Source organism: Haliaeetus albicilla, chromosome 4 (genome assembly GCF_947461875.1).
Source record: "Haliaeetus albicilla chromosome 4, bHalAlb1.1, whole genome shotgun sequence".
NCBI classification, from domain to species: Eukaryota; Metazoa; Chordata; class Aves; order Accipitriformes; family Accipitridae; genus Haliaeetus; species Haliaeetus albicilla.
In genome coordinates this window covers 28,569,566-28,596,542 of record NC_091486.1, presented here as the reverse complement: position 1 = coordinate 28,596,542, position 26,977 = coordinate 28,569,566, and the positions used below count along the sequence as shown (strand labels likewise).

Genomic DNA, 26,977 nt, shown 5'->3' with positions numbered 1-26,977 from the left:
GGGAGAGTCTTGTTAATAGCTGTCATATTGCCTTCTCAGCTACTCTCCAATCCGGCTGCTTGAAGTGTGTCTCCCACTCCCCAAGATCTACATCAAACGGCAGGCTCCATCAAAGGTTACTATTTTGCAGGATCTCAAGGATTTCTCTCAAAAGTAAGCTTTGTTTTTAATGCCTTCCTCAGCCTATTTGTATTTTGGACTTCTGTTAGCAGAACAGAAAACTGTATTTGCTACTATAGATAAGACTTGCTAAATATTCTATATTTAATAGAAAAGTAATGGTTTTAAGCACATTTATGTGTGCAGGTACTCCTAAGGGAGGGTGGTATTGAAATCTTCTTTATTACCTTTATGTGCTCTGTCTGTACTAATCTCTCACCTTTTCATCTGGTGGCAATTCAGCCTAAATATAGCCAGTAGAAACTAAGATTCTTCTCTTCTCCATCCCTGAATGTTGCCCTGATATTTGAGTGATATAGCATGTTTCTGAATGACGTTGCCGCTGAAATGTTGACCATCAGCTGGTATCTGAAATGTCACCTTTTCTTACAAAATGCCTTCTCAAGCACAGCTAAAGTATTTCTAATTCCTCCCTCTAATACTAAAAATGGAACAGAGGAGGTGATCCTAGAAGGCTTAATCTGAAAACTGCAGGTAACACTGTACCCTTGCCCTAACATTCTGTTTTGGAAGATCTGATCAAGTTTAAATCCTGCTTTCAGCATGGAAAAACTGCAAAGGCATTGCTCAAATCTATTGTTGGAACTGTTTTCATTATATTGGTCATGTGGCTACTAAACTTTCTGGTGTGTAAAAGACATTTCCCTTTGTTAGCTATTGAATACGATAACAGCAGACAGTCTGGTACCTTCTTGTTGTCTAAGGTAAACTACTGTAAGCCTAGACACCTTCTAAATGTAGGAACAAAAAAAAAGGGAGACAGGCATGATGGAAACTGTATTAAATCCAGCCTGACTGCTGTTCTGCCTGGTGGCTGGGTTACTGTATGGCTGAAACCTCTGTGACTACCTGACTTCAGAACCTGTGGAGCTTTGTTTTGAGCTGAAATAGTTACTCATTCTGTCTCTGAGCCTTTCTGGTGGAGGTGTAGTTTGCAGCCCCAGATTCTTCCTTGTCACATACGACACAACTGTTTCCCTTGCTAGTAATGTGTTTGTGACCTTTGTATTGCTCTCTGACAACTTCCGCTGCTAAGAATGAGTTGTGAAGAGGAATGTCAGTGTGTGTAATTACTAGGTTTGTGCTATATTAATGAAGTTTTTCCAACTTTCCCTGTAAATTCAGTGGGACAGCCTACTGTACAGAACACTGGCATGTATTGTCTTTTGTATTCTTAAATGCTAACCTTGAACACAGTCATTCTTTCATTAAAGAATGTTGAAGATGTTCCAAGTAGTCACAGCTTAACTGTTTGCATCCCTATCGACAGGGTGTCACAAGTGTATCTTGCTGTTGATGATCGCCTTGCTTCTCTGAAAACAGATACTTTCAGCAAAACAAGAGAAGAGAAGATGGAAGACCTCTTTGCCCAAAAGGAGGTAATGGACTATTTCTGCATTGGCAGACCATAGGCTGCAAAGTGTGTGGGGAAGCCACTTAGATCTAGTGTCATCTCTGGTCACAGAACACTGACAGTTTTTCTTCTGGCAGATGGAAGAGGGGGAGTTTCGAAACTGGACTGAGAAAATCCAAGCAAGGCTGCTTTCATCATCATTAGACACACCTCAACAGCTGCAATCTGTTTTTGAGTCTCTGATAGCTAAAAAGCAAGGACTTTGTGAGATGCTACAAGCCTGGAATAATAGGTAAGAGGGCTTGTGTTGGAATCATGAGAAACACTGATACTGTGTTGGTTAGAGAAGGGAAGAGGTTCTTTTGTGCTTTCTCTCCCTGTAGTGCAGTTGCTATATAGAGTGTGTTATGACAGCTTGTGCTGAATGTCCTCTACCGGTTAAGACCACAGAGCTGGTTGATTGGAATGGAAAATCATCTGAGGCCAGATAATAAAAGTATTGTGTTGTAAAGCACAACTTGCATCTGAGAGGAGAAAGTGTCATCTGAATAAAGGTGGAAGACAAGGGAAGAGGGGAGCATGGGAAAGCAATTAATTGGGTGAAATTATCTCAGAGGTGCAGAAAATGTTCTGGTTTTGACCATTTGAAATATAGCTTTGGTACATGTTGGCAGCCATCTGAATTTGCAGTAAAGACTAGTGAAGGCATGCTTGGCTGCATTCTAGTATGGAGAAACTTCATAACTTGTGCCTTTCACAGTTAATACCTGTAACCTATCTTCTGATTAATTTGGGGGGTTTTGTGTGGTTTTTTTATTTGTTTGTTTTGTTTTGAAGATTGCAGGATCTCTTCCAACAAGAGAAAGGGAGAAAACGTCCATCAGTACCACCCAGCCCTGGGAGACTGAGGCAAGGTGAAGAAAGCAAGGTACAAGTAGCAGGCTAGAAGCTACTTAAACTTTTTTTTTTTCCTGGGGCAACACAATAGTCTTAAGACTGGCTTTGGTTCACTTAGTAAACTTGTTTTACTGCATCATGTAGTTTTCAGCTGTAGAAGCTTGAATTGCATGTTAGTATATGTATCTTTTCCTAAAGACATGAACCAAGAGCCATATTACACAGAAGATGACTAAGTATGAATAGGATTTTATGTTTCCTGTGGTGGTTGTGTAGTGTTAATACTGATAGCAGAGCTGCACTCTTTGTCAGGCATATGCCTAGGTAGGAAGGAGGTCACCTCATTAGACCCTAGGTTGTTGCCCATCAGGTTTATCCCTTGTGAAAAAGAAAAGGCAAGAATTATCAGGAAAGGCAGAGCAAAGAACACAGGGAGGACTGATAATGAATTTGTAGGTTCATATCTGTTCTGTGATGTGTCTGATGGGAACTGGCTGAGGGGATGTATAAGTGATTCTGGACTGCTGCCTCAAGAGCTCTGTCTAAGGGTACAGTTGCCAGCATGCTGAACAACCACCCTTTTGGGAGCTGGTGCTCTGAGAAAAAGTCCAGACTGCAAGGCAGTACAATATAAGCACCATACAGAGAGGCTGAACTCCCAATAGTTCTAACATTAGCAAGGTGCACTAAGAAACCCTGTGAGACCCTGGATTTGCTCTGCTGCATGCATACATGTCCTTTCCACTTAACACATTTTCTTAGATGCTAAAACACACTTAACCTTAATCTAGCAGCAATTAGGTTTATATAGAGGAAGAGTGTAGTCTTTAAAGCAGCATACAGAGATGATAGTAGTCATAAGCATCTTGTGAAGCTGGGTTGCTGTTGCCTTTTCTTTTTTGTGTGGTGGCAGATACAGTGACAGTGCAGTGGGTGGGAGTGCTCTGTTGTGGTACATCTGCTTTTGCAAGTGTTCCACAGAGGAAGAGATACAGTTATAAAGAGCTTGGCATCAACACTGGTATTTTGTTACTCTGCCTAGATCAGTAGCATGGATGCTTCCCCCCGCAATGCTTCTCCAGCACTGCAAAACGGAGAAAAAGGTCTGTTGTTTGTTTGTTTATTTCTTTTTCTTAAGCAACCAAAAGAAGCTTGCTGTTACCGTTTGCCTGACATAACATGGGAGCCTTTGTCAAATTTGATAATTTAGAGAAACAGTGAATTCCCATTGTGTCAGATGGGAATAAGCCAATTTATAGCTTGCTATTATAAAAAGCAGTCTGCTTCTTGTATGAAGCTGAATTACTAATGATACTAAACTGGCCAGCAAGGGTTTTCCTTTGAACTTGAGTTTAAAAGCTTTCAGAGGCTTTCTAAATAACTGAATAACTACATGGAATTTGGGAAATGCCACTCACCCGTTCTGTGAAGTGGTTGTGGGTGCTGAGACCTCATATCTGTGAGGCATACTGAAGATTGTGTGAACTGAAGGTAGTGGGTATAAGTGTATGCATTTTCTGGAGGTTATGTGCTACATTGATCAACTTGCCCATTTCTTTTCTCTGGGTGGCCTTACCTGCTTTCTAAGTAAAAACTTCTTGAAAGTAGACACTGGTGGTAGCTTGGCCTGGGAGCAAGCGATATCTCTTCTGACAGCCATGTAAAATGCTTTCTTCTGTCCTTGTACTCTCAGAGGATCGTTTCCTGACTACTTTATCAAGTCAGAGCTCCACAGGCTCCACTCATCTTCAGCTGCCCACACCTCCAGAGGTTGTATCAGAACATATGACTGGTGCCAACACACTGTCTGAACAGGATACAACAAGCAGCTCAGAAGGTATAGTTCAGTTGTGGTCTTGTGTTCTTTCTCTTGCTTCTCTGTGGCAAGTGTACAAGATCTGTGATTTGCGATGCAGACTTAAGTTATCTCTGTTCCAGATGTGTTTGATGGACACTCACTGGGATCTACAGACAGCCAAGTGAAGGAGAAGTCTACTATGAAAGCTATTTTGGCTAACTTTTTGCCTGGAAACAACTATAACCCCATTCCATTTCCCTTGTAAGTACTGCATAATATATATGATGTACAAAATTAGCAGCCTGATCAAATTTCAGAGCTGTGCATGCTTCCTTTACTTGGTATATAATTTAAGTCATCGTTTGGGTTTGCCTCTGAATAAGCTGTAGAACTTCTTCAAGGCAAGAAGTTTCCTGTGTCCCTTCTAGGTATTTGTAGGTTACCTGCTTTTCTTATTAATGGTCCACCCTTGTGCATATACATTATCAGTTTCTTCTCCTCCTAGCAGGCATGCCTCTCAGAACTCTTGTGGGAGCAGAAGGGGTGTGGTGGGGAAGGGGGGGAAAAGTGCCTTGTAACTTCATTGCTGCAGGGAGGGAGCAGAAATGTTCTTCCTTAGTGAAGACTTACTAAAGCTACATGCCTGTCTTGTTTTTACTTCCAGACCTCTTCCAAGGGTTGGACTCAAATTGACATTGTCTGGGTGTAGGTCAGGTTCAATGGCTACTGCATGTGCCCTCAAGTACCCCTCTCATATGAAAATGGGCAGGCTGGAAAGTCTTTCAGCTACTTGGTCTGCGTGCTTTGTAGTGTTTCTCGTTTGATGTGAGCCTAACATTTGGCAGCCTGAGTTTAACCTCTGAATCCTACCCCCAGGGTAGTAGTAGAGGCCATGGGCTATTGAGGTAAAAGTTAATAATTGGACCCTACAGACAAGAAAATCTTACAGAAACCCAGGAGGCTTTTGGGAATTTTCTGTGCTAAACTGCTTGTTCAGAAAAGAGTCCAGGTTTGTCCCCTGACTTCACTCTGCAGGTCATGCTGCAGGACAGTCAAAACAAACTCAGGCAGGTTTTGGTGCCATTAGAAACAGTGGCTGCTAAACAGAAATAGACTCTAACTTGGAGCTGGTCTTCTGATATAAGCAGCTTGCTTGAAGTGCTGATTGCCTTAACATATTAGCATTTAGATTTAACCATATAGCTATGAATGTGTCTATTGGGAGAAGCTGATCTGGGGAGCTTTGGTTCCATGCTGAGACTTGCAGCTTGTGCCTGGGAGTGCAGTGATGAGATCTGGGTTTTGACCAAAACTTCACCTTTTCTTTCCACAAACTTTTATGATCTACTAACAGTGTCCCTATGTTGTTTTCATTTAGTGACCCAGATAAGCACTACCTAATGTATGAGCATGAACGTGTACCTATTGCAGTCTGTGAGAAAGAACCAAGCTCCATCATAGCTTTTGCTCTCAGGTACTGGTGTGATTTTGCTGTTTTGTCTGACACATGTTGTACTTTTGCAGCTTTTCTGTGCAAGGAATATTCAAATCCTAATGGTAGGGAACAAGCATGACAGAATTTCTTCACTCGGCTCTGTTGGGAGTTTCTGGCAGAGCTGAAGTTCTCTCCTTTTACTGTTGAGATATGGAACATAGTTTTTCTGACTTGCAACTGGATTTTTGGCTTTTCATGCTGAACTCTAGTACACAAAAAAGAATTAATTTTGTACTGTTCCCTGTAATGTGAAATTGTTAGAGAAAGAAGTGCAACTAAATTTTGCTCAGCTCTCTAGCCTGGAGGAAGTGCAACTGAGCTAGGGAACAGCAGTTAGGCATTCGTACTGCAGTCTGTCCCTTGCCCTACCTTCAGTTGTAGAAGCTCTTCCTATTACTCAGCTCTCCAAATCAGCTGCTTCAGTAAATTTTGGGGATTTGCGTGTCACAAGGCAGCAGACTTTTAAAGAAGCATGTTCCTAAACTGTGGGAGAGGGAGAAGCAAGGGAGGATTTTTCCTGCAGTATGATTTAGAGCAGCTTCTGTTCTAAGGGAACTAAGTTCTAATTGTAAGAAAAAACGAAGGAGAGGCTTTTAAACTGTGGGTTTTTGTGTCCTGTGGTTGTCTCTGAGCTGAATCTTTGGGCTGGTGTTACAAAGTCTAAGTCTCTCAGAGAACAGCTGACTCTTCTCTTTTTTTTTCTTTTTTTTTTTCTTCTTTTTATTTTCCTTTCCCCTTCAGTTGCAAGGAGTACAGAAATGCCCTGGATGAGTTGTCCAAAGCATCTCTGAAGAACAGTTCTGAAGAAGGACTGCAGCCGAACAGGTTAACATGCAGGAACTACAGTACATAGAGCAAAGGCACAGTGATTATAGTGAATAAGCCAAAACTAGGACAGGGAAGGACCCTCAAAATATGCCTCTGTTAGTATCTCTGCTTTCTGATGGAATCTGACATATTCCACGTAACCAACACATACTTGCAGTATCTGAGTTTCCACTTTGTCGGGGACTGTGCTGATTCCATCACCTGATCCCTTGACTGCGTGCATGGTAGGGTTTACTGTGCTTGCTTACCTTTCCTGTGGTGATGAATGGAACTGTTGCTATGGAGCCCTGAGAGGTTTTTCTCAGGGATGTGGAGGAGGACAACTTTGGAGAGTCCCATGCCATTACAGCTTTAACCTGTATCCTCTTCCCTTAGCAGTACTTAGTGTTAGGCATGGAAGAGAAATAAAGGTACAGGAGTAAAGCAATAGTGTCTCGGGTGGCAGTATTTGTTGGGCTCATGACTGTTTATTTCCTTTCTCCTTTCAGCATGTCAGACAGCAAACCAAAGAGCAGTAGCCCTGTCCGCCTGCCTGAGGCTAACATGGGTCCTTCAAATCGCAATGCAGAGTCAGAACAGCGTAAGACCATTTTGCCAAGACCATATCCATGATGCTGATCTCAGCTTAGACTTGAGTCCACTTAGTCTGGGTTCTAGGTCTCATGAAAGTTAAGTTAGAACAAAGTAAATGCATTCTGAGTTGAAATTGTGACTAATCTTAGAGTTGACTTGATGTAGAACATGGCGGCGGGGTAGTGGTGTGAGTTTGTTTTTTTGAAGTCTGTGCCCATGATGGCTTTCTCTGATTCTTATGAGATCAGAGCATCATTCCCTGATTGAATACGTTACGATGTAGTAGACCATGGGTTGTTCTTGAGTCTAGCCTGTTCAGTGGGGTATGATGTCCATGATATGTTCTGATCTCTTTTGGTACTGCCTTCTTTAAAAAGATGGCGATTAAATTATTTTGAAATGGAGAAGTGAGGTTCTTACTAAGTTAAAGACACTCACACTTGGTCTGTGTTTTCAAATGAGTCAGCATTCCAGAATGCTACTCAGAACACTAAGTCAGCTAACCTGATGGACCTTGGTTGCCTGAAGAATAGAAAATGAATTACAGTTGAATGATGTCATTCCTCCAGTTAGAACAGTCAATGGAGAATGCTTGTATGAGTCATGCTTTTATTAAACTGCTTGTAGAAATGCCAAGACCAATTTCTTTATTCCTTTTTACTGTAGCAAAGAAACCATCTGGTGTTTTGTCTTTCTTCCGTGGCACGGGAGGGAAGAGCCCAGACCTGTCTTCCCAGAAGAAAGAGACCTTACGTGGTGCTGACAGTGCCTACTACCAGGTTGGACAGATGGGCAAAGAGGGAGCAGAAAACCAAGGAGCAGAGCCTCCAGGTACAAGACTGTTGAGTCTATCTTCTGTCTTGGGCTGTTTCTTCTCCCAGAATGCAATCCTGCTTATACTTTTTCAACAGTCCGAGATTACTCAACATGCATTGAAAGTGAATGATTTGAGCATCAGGTGTAGGCTTCTCCTAAAGACATTGCTTTGCTATATGAGAAGGGAAATAGGGTCTTTCAAACCTTGGTAATTATAGGTACGTTAAGTGGTCTGGGCTCGAATGCCTTTGGATTTAGTTGACTCTAGTTAAGCAGCCCAGTCTCTCTCCTTCACTTCCTGTTTAACTTTCATTGTTTCAGCTCATGGAAAACAAATGAAGAGAAAGAGAAAGTTTGTACTTGTGTGTCTCATGAACAGCAGCGCCCTTCTAGCATACATACTATATCATACAATTATAGCTGTATCTCTAATTCCCTATGTATAGTTCCCTCTGAAAAAAGAAAATATTTTTCTTGTGAGTTTACAAGTAGTATCTTATATGGCTTTCTCAGTAATAGTAATGAACAACCCTAACTGAATGGTCCCTTTATGCCTTCAGATGATGTAGATGGAGGAGATGGACAGAAGAAACAGCTGGTGAATCCCCATGTGGAACTCCGTGAGTAGTTGTAAATTATAACTTGAAGTCTTAGCTGACAGACTGTGTTCTTCATGAAAATGTAATGGAAATCTTGAAGTTAATAATTACTTTTTCTTTGTATGGGGCAGGAAGGAAAAACAAATCAAGAATAGAGCAATGCAATTTTTACTTACTGTAATCAATCTCTGTTGCAAAAATACCCCACAAAATTTTTTTTAAAAAAATTTATCTTTTGTCTGGACACTTTCCCATGGCGCATACTGTGAGCTAACCTAAAGGGGGTTGACTTTCTTGTAAGTTTTACATTTAAATCCTATTGGTTTAAACTTCCAAAGTACAATAGGCCTGAGAGAGGGATGTTTAGCACAGTAATACTCTTCTAGACATCACTAAAATCTCTTGTCATCTGAGGTAGTCAGTGAGTATTGCATGCTGTTATTGAGGAAGACCTTTCTTTGCAGAGTTTTCAGATGCGAATGCCAAGTTCTACTGCCGGATTTATTATGCTGGCGAGTTTCACAAGATGCGTGAAGTGATACTGGGGAGCAGTGAAGAGGACTTCATCCGATCCCTCTCTCACTCTATGCCTTGGCAAGCACGAGGTGGCAAATCTGGGGCTGCATTCTATGTGACTGAGGGTAAATGCAGCTCTTTTGCCCCATCGTAATTAGAGGGTGTTATTTGGGGATGGTGGTGGTTAGTGTGGTGTTTAATCCCTGATTATCTCTAGAGGGTTGCTGACTGTGAAGTGGCCACTCAGAATATAAAGTTAAGTGGATTGTTCCGGGGTCTTCAATATCAGATTTTGTCTCTTTGTATGTGCAGGAGAACAAAATGCAGTTCTCTTTTTCAGTAGTAGCAGCTAGGGAGGCCAGTTGAGCAGAAGAGTTGTACTGCCTTAGGCAGGCTTCAGAAAACAAACTTCAGTATGATTCAAGGAACACTGGTTATTAAAGACACAGTGTTTCTTATAATCCCACATGCTATAGATGGTTTATATGATTTTTTTTTTTTAAACTGTGGCCACTTCTAGGCCCCTACTTAAAACAAGTTTTGAATGGAAGGGTCTGTAGGCTGTTTCTGTTGTCTGTATAAGAAGCCCATGTAGCTGAGATAAAATCTAACTTAGGCAGTCTCTTCTCCCTGATTTGCTAGAATGCTGAAATCCAGAAAGGCTGAAATTCTGAATTTCAGAATTTCAGAAATAAAAAAGTTTTTTACAAATGAACATCTGTAGCTAAGGATTTAAGAAAATTGTAGTCCTTTAATTTTCCATACTACTTCAGCTGTGCGACAGTCCTAAAGAACTTGCAAAGAATACATCACTTACTGTATGTAACCCTGTTGCCTTTGTCTGATATTAAAACAGATGATAGATTCATCTTGAAGCAGATGCCTCGTCTGGAAGTTCAGTCATTCCTTGACTTTGCTCCACACTACTTCACTTATATCATTAATGCAGTTCAGCAGAAGGTATTTAAAAAAACAAAGTGCCTTTTGTTTTAGGCAGTGTTCTATATTTTACAGACTAATGGCAGTTTCCATTAACCCCTTTCATTAAGTAAAAGAAAATGTTGGTGGGTATGAGCTGTACTAATATTATGTTTTTACGATTAAAAGTGGGAATTTTGCTAGAGCTTCTAAGCTGTAATACACAGACAGAACAGTGGTGCCTCTAGTACTCTAGTATTTGTTTGCTGTTTGCTTGTACACAGAGATCTTACCCATGTCTTCTCTTTGTCAGAAGCCCACAGCACTGGCCAAAATCCTTGGGGTATATCGAATTGGATACAAGAACTCTCAAAACAACACTGAAAAGAAGCTGGATCTGCTTGTCATGGAAAACCTTTTCTATGGCAGGAAAATGGCTCAGGTAAGAGCCAAGCGTTCCGTTCCCTTGCAGTGCAGTTCTGACTGGGAGCAAGAGCAGGGTTACTAGTAGCCATCTAGATAACTTTTAACTTTGCACGTGCTGTCTATATCTGGCACTGGTCAAAGATGACAGTTTGTGCCTGTTCCCTTGTTATGTGATCCTTGGTAACTTGATGCCTTATTGGCTAGTTCAGATAGCTGTAGTGCAGGCTTCAGTTTTCAGAAGTCTTATTTGTCCCTGCATCTCTGGTGTCTGAGAGAAACCATTGCCAACCTAATTAGGAAAATGTGAAACCTTTTTGCAAAGCTTTTAGAAGAACTAACTGGGGTTACAGACTAATTTGTTTAGAAGGACACCCTCACTGATGGAGATGGTGAGCTGCTGTGTAGTGTGTGGGGGAGACTAATAATGTTTTGAATCCTCTGTTCTCTCACTGAACCACTTCATGTGTGGGACAAGATTTTGAGTTCAGTCTTGCCCTTAATAAAGGAAAAGCGACCTTTATGAGGCAGTAGAATGAAGACCTTAAAATTACTGGGGGAAAATTCTCTTCAAATACAGAGTTGATGTTAAAAAGGAAGTTCAAACAAATGTCGCTTCTAAAACTAGATAGTATCAGTTTTTTCCACCTTCCCTCCCAGTGCCTGACCTCAGACAGGGGATGTTTGTGGGAGGAAGTGAACTGAGGGAATTTTAGATAGGTGTAAAGGATGTTGTGGGTTTTCTTTTTGTTTGTCTATTTTTTAAATCATGAGGGTGATCAGGCACTAGAACAGAGACCCAAAGAGACTGTGGACTCTATCCCTGAAGTTAGTCAAATCTTGACTGGACAAGGCTTGAACAACCTTCTCTAACAGGACCTGCTTCAAGCAGGGCATTGGGCTGGAGACCTCCAGAGATCCTTTCCAACCTGATGAAGGTCTGCCTCTTGCCTTGCCAAAAGATGTTAAATGGTGCTTCATGCAAGCCCCACCTCCCTCTTCTGTGGCTTTATTTTTGTCAGCATTTGAGTCTGTAGAAGCTGGCTGAAAAACTGAATTTACCCATACGATTGGGACACTTTTCCCTTAAATTAGGCTAAATAATAATGAAATAGCTTGCCTAAAACTTGTGAATTGAGGTGGCAGAGCCTTCATGTAGGCTTACATGCTACTCTCCACTCAGGAAACTTTAATTTTTGTAGTATAAAAATGTTTTTTGTTAACTCCCTTCCTCCTGTGGAGAAGGGAAGAGTGGCCATGCCATGCTGCCTTCTCAAACACTGCAGTTAGGTATGATGAAGTCTTTAACCTTGCAGAACAATGGAACAAAGTAGTGCTGTTCTCCGTTTGCAGGTTTTTGACCTGAAGGGCTCCCTCAGGAATAGAAATGTTAAAACAGACACAGGCAAGGAAAGCTGTGATGTAGTCCTTCTGGATGAGAACCTTCTGAAGATGGTCCGGGACAATCCTTTGTACATCCGTTCCCATTGCAAGGCTGTGCTGAGAGCTTCCATACACAGTGATTCCCAGTTCCTCTCCAGCCACCTCATCATTGACTATTCCCTGCTGGTGGGTCGTGATGATACCAACAATGAACTGGTTGTTGGGATCATTGGTAGGTTGTCTTTTGTATTTTCTTGCTTTCAGCTGGTGAAACTCCTTTCTTCTGGTTTAGGTGTTTATAGTACTCTTAGAACTGTACCACCATCACAGAGATGTGTGTCAGGAAAGCTTGTCTTCTCCCTGATGGAATACCACCCTCACCTCTCATGGGTATTCAAAGTGGAGCTAGGAATTCTTCTCTCCAGCTCTTGTATGGGCTTGTGTTGGCATTTGCATTACTAAGAATATATGCAGGAGGACTCACAGGTAGTGAAAAAGCAGTCAAGTTGGTATTTAACCTACACGTTGGGTTGAAGTAAGGAATGTTATTTGTATTCTTTCATGTGTTTTAAAGTTCAGTTCGGTAATGTTTACATAGCTATTTAAATTTTAACTTTTGTGGAGGGGATCTGAGGAGAAACAATATTGGTAGGGATGGAAGAGCAAAGTTAAATGTCACAGGATCACTTGTGATCATGTAGTCTGACCTGGATAATATGGGTGGCAATGCAGTAATTAACCTTGCCACATCCTCTGACTTGTGAGTGGAAAGTAGAGCCTCCTCTTTAGACAGGCAAACTTGTATTGTGCAAAGGACTTGGAGATGAAGCCATTTTGCAGGATGTGGAAGTGACTCTTGGAAATGAGATTCTCTTTAAATCTAGCTCAGAAATGCTTCCAGATGAGACCTCAAGCCAGGAGGTCTGGATTACTCTTTTTCTGATAAAGCTTGAAAGCCATTCCTGTAACACTTCTAGTTGAGAATTAAGTCCCAGCTACAATAAACTGCAAGCTGTTACTACTTTCTAGTTTTGTAGACTCTTGAGTATTTGGGTAAATGAGATGAGACTCTGCTTCTTCTGTATGTGTGGCTTTTTGCTGTCCTATGGAAAGTCTTACCTGATTAAAGAGTGTATTTTATATGATGTTTAAAGCTGACAGTTCCTCCACTGTGGCAAGAACAGCTGTTCATGATCGGAAAGAGCTTGTTTAAGACAAATATCTTCAAGAAGAGAGAACATGCCTGCTGTATCAGGCTATTACAATGTTCCCTAAGTGATACCTTGAGAACCTACAAAGTACTTAAGCTAAATTTGTGGCAGGGGTGGAACTAAAAATGATTAGTTTGGACTGAGTTTGAATCTGAGGTCAGAATCTCTACCTATTTTAGATCCTAATGTGATACGGGAAGCAAATAAGCTATGTCTGTGAGGAACTGTGAAGGCTATTTTATTTGTAGGCCCTGTTGTGAGGAGCTTTGGGCCTTGGGGCATGAAGTGACAGTAGTTAGTGCACAAACTGATGATATCAGTACCAAAGCATTCAAAGGGAGTGTTTTCAAAGAGTATTTAGATAAATGGATAAGTCTTAAGATTGACAGGTCTGGATGAGTTCTGTGTAAAGCACAGCTGAGGTGAAATTTGGATAATTATGGTGGCCTTTTGTAAATCTAGAAACAGTAAATTCAAATTTGTATAATTACAGTTGCAGTCAAATGTTAGGAGATAATGATATCCAGTAATGAAAAGCTTAACTTACTGCAGCTTTAGCTTTGCAGACCAAAATGTTCGTGTGCTTGTAATGACTGAGCATGCTTTCTCTGAAAGGGACTTGGAAATAATTCTGAAGCCTTCTCCTTGCAGCCCCCTCTTCCAGTCAGGGTCACTGGTGGTGTCCTATCGTGAAGTGAAAAGTGTTTGCTTTCTGTTACCAAACCTCTAGGTAGCTGCAATGATGAGGAATACTACTGGCTTAAATGGATAGGTGTCCAAGTCTTGATGCTGCTACCTGTTGCAGTAAAGTAGTGGGAGCTGTCACAGCAAAGTGGGGCTTCTTGATACGTTTCTGGGATGAGGATCAACTAAGTAACTCTTGTAAATGAGCCCTTGAAACTCTAACATGGATACAGACAGATGTGCCTGGGCAGTCTGTTTTTGCAGAGGCAGGAAGAGTTCATTGTGATCTTGCTGGGCTTTTGAGATATCATATTCACCCTACTCAAATATAATCAATACTCTGGAAGGTGAGGCAACTGGTAGGGGGAATGCTGGAATTCTTCTGGTGATGGAAGCCTACTGCTTTCTTGCCTTTTTTGAGGGGAAATAGATACATTTTAGAACAGCATTATTTGGGTTATAGCAGATATGACATGCTTGTGTGCTTTTTTTTTTAATTGCAATAGACTATATTCGCACTTTTACCTGGGACAAAAAGCTTGAAATGGTGGTGAAGTCAACTGGCATCTTGGGAGGACAAGGTAAGTCCAGAATGAAAGCAAAAATTTTGATCATGTTTCCTTGTCACCTGGAAGCTTCTAATTAACTCTGCTAATAAAGCCACAACTTCCCCACCATGCAGATTTGTAACATGAGATTAAGTTGCCCAGAATAGGGCAACAGGGGAAGGAATAACAAGTTTCAGAAAAATTAATACATTGATCTGCCTCCATGAGTGACCCTTTAAGTACTATAATTCCTGGGAATGGGGTACGGGTCATCTACTTTTCAGACTGTTCTTTTCTGTTTCTTAGTTACCAGCTACTCACATGCAAACTTAGTCATCCATAGCAAAAACCCTTGCCGACTCATTTCAGAAGATGTTTTCTGAGTCCAGAAAGTCAGATATGCTCTGTGCTGTTAGTGTGGAGGAATCCTCGTCAAGCAATTGACTACTGCCCATATTTTGAGGAGCCGATGTGTTCCCTTTGTGGAAGCGAGTAGAGTACCTTTTGTGCAGCATTGCCTAGTGTTGGCCACATGTTAATAGGAGGGCTAGAAAGAGAAGGGAACACTTCATGTACCACTCCGCAGGTGTCTGGAGAAGATAAGAGCATGTCCACAGAGTGAAATTCTTTATGGAAAAAATTTGCATCTCTGCTGGATGGAGTACCTCAAAGACCTATAAACAGGAGAAGAGGAAAAAAACCCCAAACTGATCAGGGCTGATGTAAAAAGTCTAGATGGTTCCTCCAAGTTCAAGTATTTCAATTCAGTGTTAGGAGTCCAGACCTTGATCTGTCTTCTCTCCTAAATGTTTAAAATAAAAATAAAAAAAAAAAGTAGCCGATAATGCCTGTTGGTTCCAGGACCCTTCCATGTACAGTATGCCTTCATGATTATGCTGTCTGGTGTTGTAATCTCATATGTCATCTGTCTGTACTGCAGTATGCTCTTTAGCCCATATCTAACTGTTCTTTACTCTTACACACACATTAGGTAAGATGCCAACTGTGGTCTCTCCAGAACTGTACCGGACCAGGTTTTGTGAAGCTATGGACAAATATTTCCTGATGGTGCCAGACCACTGGACAGGACTGGGCCTGAATTGCTAAGCTAAAGCCCATATTGGGAAAGCACAAAAGGACAATGACATTACAGTCCACTCTCTTCCTGTGGTCTATCCAACAGTAAGCAAGAGGATTGCAGTTCCATGGCTACACTGACCGTGTGCGTCATGTTGTGAAGTGTTGCACTTTAATCCTCGTCTTGGAGGCTGATAAGTGAACCAGCCTCACTAAGTATCTATGCTGTAAGGTACCACTGAACAGCACTGATAAGAGACATTCCCTCTGTCAGTAGGGAAGATGATGCTATCTCTGTGTAAGAGCACTGAAACAGATGCTATCCAGTTCATGATGGTGTAGAAGTACATGATCTCTCAAGTCTTGCACTGCCTAAGTGGGGTTGAATACAACCAACTCGTATTTCTGTAGTGGATACATGGTACTGCAAATGTGAAATAAACCCCCCTCTGTGTGGGTGGGTGGGTGAGAGAAGAATGAAATTAATTCCTGAGTTCTGCTATTGCTGTCAGTGGTCTGTAGTTGACCTGTTTAGGATCCATGAATAACTTGTCCTGCTTATGCTCTGTAACTTCAATTTTTCCTGCGTTCTGTAAACATGTTTTTTTTGGTTTTGTTTTTTTAAAGACAGCTTCACAGCTGTAATGCCATATCACTACATCTTTTAAGTTATATTACTGTAGTACAACTCTGTCTTTATCTGTCATAATTTCATTTTAGCTGAATCCCATATAAATGGGTTGTCAGTCATCAGCATACTGCAAAACCCAAAACATATCCCTTCAATCCTAAACAGTACTTTAATCTAAATGTTGCCCAAATCCCTGAAAACAGGTAACTAAAAAATATACCCTTTAATTTAACAAGACTTGATTAATTACAGTTATGAAGCTGATTAACCCTTTCCTTAGCAGAAGGCACTAAGTTGCTAGACAAAATGAAGCATACTGCCTTAGAGTGACAACTTTCTCCTTAATGAAACCATCATTCCTGGCAGATCATTTCAAATCCATTTCAGTTCCCCAGGACTTTCAAACAATGCATTTACCTCATGGTGAAACTTTGCTGGGAGAATATTTTTCTTGCGTGTATGACATACTGATGAGAATGAGCATCCAGATCTCATCACACTGTGCAGTCCCAATGGAAAAACTGTTTCTTCAGCAGTATTAGATTTTTTTTTTTGCACCACTGAGATGAATGTAGTCATGTTTTTCTGTAAAAGGAAAAAACTGAACTAACAGGTATCTTGTATGATGGACAAGATGTGCAGAGATGTGTGAATCTCTGTTATGACAATAAGCACTTCTTTCCATTTTTATTAATTTTTTACCTGGTTTTGTAGGTGATGAGTTTACTTTTTAGCTTCGTTATAATATAGGCCAGTAGATAAGAGAGTTTTTTATGAGTTTGAGAGGCAAGAATACTGTTCTTTGACTTCCAGTCTCTGATGGAAGGACTTCAAACGAACATGGAGTCTGGGAGCTCTTTATGACCACTTGCTCATTCTGACCAGTTGCCTGGTAATACCATCTTCACTGTAACTATGGATTGAAATTTGCATTTTTTCACTCCTCCTGTGTTCAGTATTTTCTTCTGCAGCAGATGGTGGTGACTCTGTTCAGGAGCAACAGCTGGGCAGTACTGAGAATGGAAAATGGCAGCAGTGAGAATTGAGCTGTTGGCTCCAAAAACAACCAGTGCAGCTCAGGTCTGAGCTTCCAGGAGGCAACAGTCGTTTGTGTTGGAAGAAGTCTTCCCCACCCCGCTGCAAAGCCCTGCTGGAGAATAAGCAAAAATGCTGACCTTGAAGCAGCAGAAATGAAAGTATTCTCACTTCCTCTGTACAATGTAATCATTGTTTCTGGGGGTGCAGCATTGAAGGCTGCAGTGATGTGTGCTGTGGAAAGATGACACAGTACTTCTTGTTTCCTCTGGCCCAGAATCCCTTTGGTCCAACACAGTACATCAGGTACAGCTGACCACCTCTGGGACACATCTTGTCTCTTGTGTTGAAATGTAGGATGACTGGCTCTGTGGGGGGCCTTGTGTAATGAGGAACCAACCAGTCCATCGTCTCAATGCTACTCTCACTTCTGTGACTTTTACTTTCTGTCTTGGCTCATTGATGTGAAAGACCATGCCATGCAGCCTGAACATGTTCCAGTCTTGGTTAAAGTTTACAGGTATTCTTCCTCCTTCACCTCTTGAAGTTTACAGGGAGAAAACTTGATTTGCCTGCCTAGCTAAGGTAACCCAACAGCAGCTGGCTGTGTTATCTTCCACCTTTTGTCAGTATGTGGATTGGTTGTTGAAGCATGAATATGGGCAGCGTCATGGCATCTGCACTAGGCTAATGTAGAGCTGTCATGTGCTAGCCCTGTCCTGTCACCAGTAACCTTACTCCAGTGATGTGTGGCTGCTCTAGACTGCTTGTCTTCCAGAGTCTCAAGCAGCTGGCTTTAAAGCAACACAGTCATCTGACTGTAGCTAATGTTCCCCTGTACATGACAGCATGAAGTCCTCAGCACTGTAAAAGTAAGAGAACCTTCCACTGGCCAGCTGTTTTACAGCCTGTGAACACAGAGCCCAAACATGTGAATTGTGACCTTCTTGGGCTGATGCTATAGCAGTTGGAGGGCTTTGCAGGAGTGATCTTGAGCTGGCATCAACAGCTAACTTTGGGTCAGGATGTGGCTGATAGACTAGTCCTGACCAGACTGAAGTAAATAGCAAACTACTAGTCATGGGTAACATAGTAGCTGCAGTATCAACTGGAATTGGGACATCTTTGGGTGCCACGTGACAAAGTTGTAAGCATTTCTAGTTCAAATCCCAGCAGTTGAACAGATCTCCTCAGATGTTCCCCTTTCAGAGTAAGAATTGTCCTGGCATTTCACTTGCTACAAAGCTGACTTTCTCAAAAGGAGAGGAGTACTTCATGCAGAAGAGGTCTTTGAGAGCTCCTTGTGGGGCTGTGTTAGGTTTGTGTCCCTGCAGCATGCCTAAGGATGTCCTAGGGGAACAGTCTGGGGATTCTATGATTATATGAGCCCTTTGATTAGAGTTTTTTTTTATTTCTTTATAACATGTTTAGCATGTATGTGTGTAAGCAAATCCCAGTTGCAAACATGAAGACTGCATTTCTTCAGAGCTACACTAGCTCTTTTCCTTCTGTTGTTTTGATCTGAGGCCTTGTGATAAATGTCTAAATCTTGTCCCAGTCAGAAGTGATGACTTGCTTTGAATCATCGTGTAGACAGCAGACTGCCTTGTAGTGGCCCAGCGATGTATTCTGTACCCCAAAAGCACATGAGGGACTTGTGCTGGTTAAGTAGATCTGCTGGGCTTGGGGGGAGTTACCTGTGGAGTGGACTCTCCCCTGTGAGAATGACTAAAACCAAATGAATCATTCACTAGCAGGTGGCCAGACCAATCATTATTCAGAGCACTTAATGTACCATAATGTATGTATTTCTAATTTACCTTGGTTCAGCTGTATTTTATAAAATTGATGTACTAAACTATTTGAGAATAACTGCCTTGACTACTTGGAGAATCTAAATGTAATGTATATAGGTATAAATAAAGTGACTAAAATATACTTGAGTCTATTCCATGTGGTGGAACAGTTAGGTCTCGTAGCATCCCATTTTCTTGATCAGAGGCTAAGCCACCTGCTCTGCAGCAATTGCTCTGTTGGAGGTTGCCAGCTTTGTGTGCAGTGTAAGCATGCCTGTTGCGTCTCTGTACCTTGCAGCTTGTCTCTTCTAATGGAGCAGGACCTCTGGGCAGCTCTCCAGGTCAGTGGCAGCAGAATGTGCAAATAACCTTTCATGCACTTCTCCCACCTTCTCCCCAGCTGCTTTTCAACACACAGTGCTGTATGAGACAGGGAGCCAATTTAGTCCAGCAGGTGGTGGTGTTGCTGTGGCAGAATTCTTGCAAGAGGTAGAACACATTTGTCAGGAAAAACCTCCAGGTATTTACATAGTCTTCTTTTAAGTGGACTAGATAAAGAAAAAATCCAAGGAAGTCTGAAGATTAATGGCATATCTTGACTGCTTCATATTAACCTGGTATATAGTAACCTCCTCTCTTAAAGCTAAAAATGATGTGTGATTAGTTTTGGGAAGGTGACTTGTTGGTCCCTAGAATTCAAAACTCAAAATGTAAAACTTAAGGATTTTACCTGTATTATGTGCCATCAGTGCTTTTGCCAGCTGAGTTTGAGGTTTTTATCTGCTGCAGTCTGAAACTGCATCAGAACCTGTCCTAACATAGGGGTGTGAGCAAGGCAAAAAGTGGGATACTCAATTCAAGGGCAGTGCTGCGTTATGCTGGTATAAGGTTGAGTGGTGGGACTTGTGGGCCTTCTAGCGTGATGTTGAAAAGCACAAATGCAGGGTTATCAGAACAGTGTTCCTCTAATACTTGGAAGTGGGACTGCCAACACCTAGTAAAGGACAAGAGTTTGTGCTCTAAGTGAAACTTCTTTTGGTTGGTGCTGAAGTCATCAGTATTAGAAAATGAAATGGTAATTGCATGTGTTTTCCATTGATGTAACTGATGGTATGAGACGTTGGTCAACTTCCCCACTACCACCTTGATTTAGACAATACTACTATTTAAAAAAAAGAAAAAGTTGGGATTCACCATCTTGGTCTATGCTGTAATGTCTCAATTTGAGTCCTATGGCCTCCTAATGTGAAGATATATAAGCAACAAAGAATACTTCAGTTTTAACGTGGAGGTTTTAAGTCAGTGCAGATACAGAGTAACTTTGCACAAGAATTGGGAAAAGCCAGGCCATCCCTCGTTTCTTCCTGTTTTCAGGACACAGAACTGCAAATCTGGCACACAAGAGATTCAAGATCCAGCTGTGCTAGACACTGATACTAGCCTAGTATTGCCACTAAGGTACTAAAGTAATAACAGGAATCTATGTTCTCCAAGCTCCTGCTGTGGAGCCTTGGTTTGTTATCAAATGTATAAGAAACAAAAAGAAGCAAGAAGAAAACCACTTCATTTTTCAGTGAGAGGAGGTTTGTCTGTATCTAAATGTGTGCCTGGAGGCAGAGCCTGCTTCTCGAAAGCTGAAGGATGACAGAAACAGGTAAGAAGAGTGGGTTAGGGGCTTGTTTGGTAATCTAGCAGAGTCGGAATGAGCCCCAATGTGTGCACCTTGTTATAATGCCTTGTTCTCCAGCCCCTGCTGTCTTGTGGCATGAAGGTCCTACACCAAGTGATGCATGTGAGGGTAGAAAGCAATGCTTGGTTTGAATGATAAAAAGCAATGCTGAAATATCCCTGGTTATGAGTTATTATCACCCTACATATTGAGTCTAAGCTTTGCAAACCTCCAAGCAAGCTAGTTTCTTACACACTATAAAACCAGTGTTCTTGTTTCCAAAAAGGCACAAGGTTGTTATCCTAGAAAACCATGTTTGTTCACATGGCTTGTGCCAGTTACAGAGGCTGTTTCTCAGTTTAACTCCTGCAGTAGCTTGCAATAATACATGAAAGCAGAGTTGTTAGCAGTTAGCCAACTCCTTATTCCCTCTGCATTTTTTCCTTACGTGAGATCCTTTCCTGCTGGTCTGTGTCATTTGTGGAGCTGCTTTCGTTGCACCTCCTTTTCTGTGATTATAGGTAGCTTCTCTGTTGGAGGCCTTGCTTGTAGATCTTTGTAGGTGAACTGGTGTTATCAGGATTAGCTGACATAAGGTCCCTGGTCCTAATCTGAAGGCTCTTTCTAAGCCCAGTCTGAAGGCTACCTAACTAGGCCTTAGTCCTTGCAGCCTTAGCAAGCTGTTTTCTGACCCTTTCCAGTTGTTTACAGCTATATGAAGTAAACAAGTTCTGGAAATGGAAGAAATGTGCGAGGTATGCAGGAGCTGTGGTGTGAGGAGTCCTGAGGAGAAAGAATAGAGCTTTGGTAGTGAAAGGTCCATTGCAGTCAATACTTTTAGGATGGCAGAACTGGCTGCACATGTAAATATGTAAGATGAGTTGTAAAATCTCATTGCCATCCTGAAGGAGAGATGTCTAGGCTCAGTAATTATAGCCTCACTTTGGAAGTACTGACGATGACTTGTGTGGGGAGAATAGCAAGCATGTAAAAAAAGCAAGCATGTCAGTAGAAGAATGTGAGAGGAGTATAAAAGCTGATTTATGCCAAGTATCATACTGGAAAGTTATTCTTACAGAATGGTGTGTTTTGGCTGCCAGAAACAGAATAATCCTGCCTTCAGCTCTGAGGATTTTGTGGTGCTTCCTCTATGAAGCTGACAAAGAGAAGGTGGGAGGAAGAGGCACAAACCAACGCTGCTGAAGTTAAAAACAAAAACAAGAACACCCAAAACAGGTAAGAGTGTGCTTGTAGCTGAAGTAGTAAATCACTGAGAAATACTCCTTACTGTTCCCTAGAAGTGTTTGGCCTTTGGTTACCTGCATATGATCCTGGAATTGCAGTCTTGAGTGAAGTTTCATGGACTTTGTCTTCAAAACCAGAACTTCGTGTATTACAAGGTTCCATGTGTTGTTATTTCTGCTTGGTATAGGGACAAAATAATTTAAAAGTTTACTGCAGTTAGGAAGCTCTTTTCACTGAAAAAGTAGGTGTGGGGGAAAAACCCACTGATTTTTAGTTACAGCAGCAGGTTATAGATTGTTTTGTTTTGCTTGTAAGATGTAAGCTGTTTGAGGGCCTGCAGGAGACCAGCTCCTAAATCATCACTGCCGACTGCTGGAAATCCAGTTTTCCAATTCATCTAGTGCAAAGGCTGGCTATGTGTTTGCTTAAATTATCTCTCAGGATAAAAAATTGTAAGAGAAATAATGATCTTAGTAGCAGTTCATTGTTTTCTGGGTGTCTAAATGTGCTCTGAATCTACCTCTGAAAAGGTGGAGGACTGAAGTCCCATAATAGCTGAATATGTACTTCAGTGAGGACAGGTATCTTTTCTGTTAATATCTATGGTGAGTAAAAACACAATGGCCGTATCCTGCTCCTTGTCAAAGAAAGACTGTTTTTACTAAGAGTCCGGGGCCTGTGAAATTTGTTTCCCAGTTTCCATCCAAAATAGCAAGAATGGAGTGGTGATCTTGGTATGTCTGCACAAAACCATTGTACACATTTTTTTGTGATGTGAACAAAGTATCCTCTTTCTTTGTTTTCTACAGTGAAAATAATTTTTTAATTCCACATTATCTGCTAGTTAGATGTATTTCTATAGTAATGTGTTTATATAGATATAATTCATAGTAAATACTCTATAGTAAATTATGGTTGAATATAGTATAGTATTTGAACAGTGATTACTCCCACTATAGCAACATCAGAATTCATGACTACTATAACTCTTATTTATTTGCTTAATTTTGGGGGAAACCCCCCTACTTTCTTCTAATATTTCTCATCAGTATTTGGCTAGAGCTGTCTTGTGTGCTTGAAGTTGTCTGTCAAAACAGCAGACAGCTCTGTGTTCGTATCTCAGAGCTCTCTTGCTTTCACTGGCAATGGCAACTCTGTCCATTCTTGAATAACACACCAAGCCTAGTAGCCCTAAAAAACAAATTAATGATAAATATTTTCATATCCAGTTTCTGTGGGCACCCTTATTTATATGCACAGAATATACAGCAAATGAAGGCATATGTTAAGGATTGAATCAAAGGCAATTTAATGACTGAAGCTGTTTTTAGTGACGGTATCTCCAGAAAAAAATTAGGCAGTCTAACTGTTTGCTGCTTTTGACTCAGCCCTGCTTCTCTGTTGAAAGGTAACCGCTGAGTGGTTGCCAGTGTCCGATGCAGCTGAGGAGCCAGCACATACTCACTCCTAGAGTCCCTGCCAACCTTTGCAGAAACAGAAGGCTGGGATCCCTGACCTGGTACACTGCTCCAGTATGGATCCCTGAGAGGGAACACTTACACAGTACTGTTTAAACCTCAGAGCAAGTGCTGAACTGATGTAGTAATGCCAACCTGTGTTAAAGATGCAAAGACAATCAGTGATCAAAATACCGATGTCCATGTTGAATTCTGTAACAGGTATTAAAATGACTAATACTAATTTACACCAGTATCATTTGTTAGTGTACTTAGTGGCTTCTGAAGCTTTTCAGGTTAGGACAAACCGAGCAGTTAAAACTTGGTTGTTTTCCAGGCCGAAAATGATTGGGGAAGTAGGAGACCTGCTTGTACTCAGTGACTGATCTGGAGGTAATTCTAACTTTAAGGGCATGTATGCTGTAATTTAAGGAAATTTAAGATGAACCTGGCCTACAGTTTGCTGTCATATGATGTTTCATGTTTTCGTCTCGCTGTCATATTACACAAGGAATTGAGCACTGAGATGCTCTGTTGTAAAATAAAGTGTTTACATGTTTATGCACACAGTGTTTTTCTTCTGCACAGATGGGGAAAAATTTTTTTTCCTATGCATTCAGATGTTGAAGTATAACATCTGATGGCCCACACTGGTATTCACAAGAACAGAGCTCTTCTACTTTTCTGCAAATACAAAAGCAATGAAAAAATATTTCTGAGGAAGGCCAATAAATATTTTGTTTAAGAAAAATTTGTTCTGTAAGCTGAGTGAAATTGCTGCCATTGTCCTTATTTTACCAGGAAAAAAAAGTGGAGTCCTGATTTCAGAATCAAATCTGCATCTCTCACTTTGTCCAAAATTTTAAAAGCATTTTGTTAAATACCTGTATTTATTTAGTTTTAGCCTGCTATATCACTGTGCTCTACTAATTATTGTGCAACAAGATAACATTTGGAAGTAAAAGTTGTGCAGAATACCTATGGTTAAGACTCTTCCCTGCTATCGAAGACTGCTCTTTTCTGCTATATTTAATATGATGCCCCTTTATTCTCGCTAAACAAATATGGGTGTGAAGTCCTGTAGGAATCTGGTCTTTTCAGTATAGTGCCCATGCGTACTTAATGTACTGTAGCTTAGCCCTTAGCCCTCAAACACCTTGAGAACAGGAAGGTGAAAAAGTGACAAAGTGCCTACCTGTCTTAGCTGAACTGAGTGCAGCTGTGCATGTAACACCACATCCTGCAGAGAGTTACCACATCTTGTGTGATGTCTTAAGCACAAAGACCTATGTTATTACAGCTGTAACTCCCTGCGTGCGCCTTATTCTAACCGCAGTGACTGTGGAACGGGGGTACACTACAGCTGCAGCTGCACAAAAGTGTGCTCGTTCTAAAAAAGAACAAAGAAGAATAGGAAGTACTGTCAGAACAACTGGTACTTCTTGGCTCTAGTGGCTGGCCAGGCATACAGGTACTTCTTGCATGCTGTTCCAGCCTCAAGCCTGAACAAAAAAATTGTGCACTATAAACACAGTTCACTCACTCTAGTATATAATTGGAATAATGAAGTCATTCAAGATGTAATGATCCAGTGATCAGAGGTCACATAACAAAGTAAGCGAACATAATTACTGAAAAGAGAGCATTGAATTAGAGTTGCAGAGACAGGATGGGAATGTAGTAATTTTTTTCTCCGTTATTTACATAGGATGTTTTTCTAATGCAGCCTTTGCAAAAAAGACACACATAGTATCCTGGACGTGGGCTTCTGTTACTGAACTAGCTGAGATCTTCTGACATAAAAGTAGACTAGCTACCTGATGAAAAAAGTTATATGTCTAGGACACCACAACTGGGATTGCTTAATGTACACATATGCATATAACAAGAGGAAGAAAATGTTTTCTTTTTCTACCAGGATTATAAAGACTATCTGAAACACATACTATAGGGAGAAAGTTATTTTCTGGAAACTCCAGGTCAGCTGTATGAATTTCTAATGGTTGAAAGGATCTGTAATCAATTCTGGTTAAAGTGTGTTCTTGTTAACATGTCTGGTACTTGACAAGGATGGAAAAGAAAAGAATAAGGTCATTCTTTATGTGGCTCCATGGTAGCATATAATATGCAGAAATTATATCTACTTCTTCATGTAAGTTTGAGCTGCCTTATAGAAAAACAATATTCTGCTTGCTGTCCCTTAAGCCCTAGAAAGCAGAGAATCTCTTCAAGGCAGTATTTCTCATTCCAGCTCAGTTGTATAGTAAGAATTCACCAGAACTAACTTGTTTTTACTGTGTATCATATTCTAAAAAACCCCAACCCCTACTTATTTCAGCTCTTGAGTGTTTTTTGAAACATTGACATTTAAATAAGGTAGACATTTTCTTACAAGATATGTTGGCTTGTGATGAATACATGCTAAATGTTAACAGACATGACTCTTGTAGCCTTAGTCAAGAAATAGTCTGTGGAATACACTGATCATATACATTCATTTAGGAAACATTCTTCTTTATGTCCAACTAACTGTAATTTCTGTTGGCAGCTAGTAACATACAGTCTATTAGGGCTTAGAAAACTAGCAGTACAAGGATGATTCTGTTCAATGTTGGGGCTAAGTACATAATATCATGTTGATGATTTACCTTTAGCTGTTTATTATTCAAAGTGTGGTGGCTTACATATAGATGGAAGAAAAAATTAGTAATGAATTCTAGCATAGAGAGAAGACCAAGGCTGAAAGTATTTGGACTTGGAATGTCACTGTTTTCAGATGCAAAGTCTCAGTAAATGAAATAAGTTCTTTTTGTACATTGCTGTTGAAAACTTTTAATATTAAAACATTTTAAGTCTTTTTATAAACTGATAAAAATGTATGGAATTTCCACAACTAATTAAACCTTAAGCATGCCCATGAATGGAAAAAATCAAACTTGCCAAGTTTAATCAAAACAATCTTTCCAACTGCAGACCATATAAAATCAATGTGTTGCTTGAAACTTTTGCTATATTTTCTCTATTCTATTTTTATGCTTTTTAGCAGCAGTAGAAGCTAAAGGAGCCAAATGTGTCTTGGGAACTTTTTGTTGCTTTAGTATAAGGCATGATATCTAATCAGCTCAGTGATACTAAACAGCCATAGAAGTCCTTCTTTTAATTAAAGCAAAATGGGATGCAAAAGATAAATTTAAAAGCTATTGGGCCTCTGTATGTACTATGCCACCTATTGTACAGCATACATGTATTTTGCATTTTATTGTGTGTTGCTCTTTCTTTGTGCATGTGTAGTTATACCAGAAAGAAAAGGTACAAGGCCGGCCTCATGGTCTGCTGATTGTAATTTGAGAAATGTGGCAAGGCTGCCAAAGTTTACTTAATACCCTGGAAAGTTCTAAGCAACAGAGGCTCTAGAGAGTTCTTGTGCCCTGCTTTGACTTGATGAGAGGTTTTGTGGCATTCAGTCAAAACCCACAGGTCATCACACTTGTCCACCCAGTTGAACAGTCACACTAGAGAGTGGTGCTAGGAAAGGAGTGAAGAATAAGGGTTAATAAACACTATCTACAGGTAGATACAGGGAGAAGTGGAACAGTCTTGGTCATATGATGACAGTAAAATTGAAATTTACTCTCAGGAGGAGAGAGGGGGACTAAGGAATGATAGAACATTATTTACAATCAGAGCATTCATTTGTGTACTGTTTTGGATTCATCTTCCACTTGGTTTATTGCTTGAATATGTGAATTTGAAGTTTTTTATTTTAAATTATGAAATGAACTTTAAGTATCAAAACAGTTAGTTAAATATGACTATAACTTGTTTTGAACTGTTTGGCATTGGG

General features: G+C 40.7%; 1 protein-coding gene across 7 annotated transcripts in view; it reads left to right on the top strand.

The window, feature by feature from the left end:
- PIKFYVE (phosphoinositide kinase, FYVE-type zinc finger containing) overlaps nt 1-18,904 on the top strand; it is a 70,060-nt gene extending 51,156 nt beyond the window's left edge. For 4 of the 7 annotated variants that reach the window (XM_069781615.1, XM_069781613.1, XM_069781611.1 and 1 more), the window contains 18 exons: nt 40-153; nt 1,451-1,559; nt 1,672-1,826; nt 2,372-2,462; nt 3,474-3,534; nt 4,125-4,268; nt 4,370-4,490; nt 5,608-5,703; nt 6,466-6,549; nt 7,041-7,132; nt 7,792-7,956; nt 8,502-8,561; nt 9,005-9,181; nt 9,913-10,016; nt 10,288-10,416; nt 11,751-12,012; nt 14,182-14,256; nt 15,215-18,904. In XM_069781615.1, coding sequence (XP_069637716.1) covers nt 40-153; nt 1,451-1,559; nt 1,672-1,826; nt 2,372-2,462; nt 3,474-3,534; nt 4,125-4,268; nt 4,370-4,490; nt 5,608-5,703; nt 6,466-6,549; nt 7,041-7,132; nt 7,792-7,956; nt 8,502-8,561; nt 9,005-9,181; nt 9,913-10,016; nt 10,288-10,416; nt 11,751-12,012; nt 14,182-14,256; nt 15,215-15,330 — 2,155 coding nt within the window. In that variant the 3' untranslated portion in view covers nt 15,331-18,904. Of the gene's footprint in view, nt 1-39; nt 154-1,450; nt 1,560-1,671; nt 1,827-2,371; nt 2,463-3,473; nt 3,535-4,124; nt 4,269-4,369; nt 4,491-4,893; nt 5,023-5,607; nt 5,704-6,465; nt 6,550-7,040; nt 7,133-7,791; nt 7,957-8,501; nt 8,562-9,004; nt 9,182-9,912; nt 10,017-10,287; nt 10,417-11,750; nt 12,013-14,181; nt 14,257-15,214 lie in introns of all 7 variants that reach the window. The other 3 variants (XM_069781612.1, XM_069781608.1, XM_069781609.1) reach the window with 1 other exon arrangement.
- Nucleotides 18,905-26,977: the final 8,073 nt, after the last annotated feature.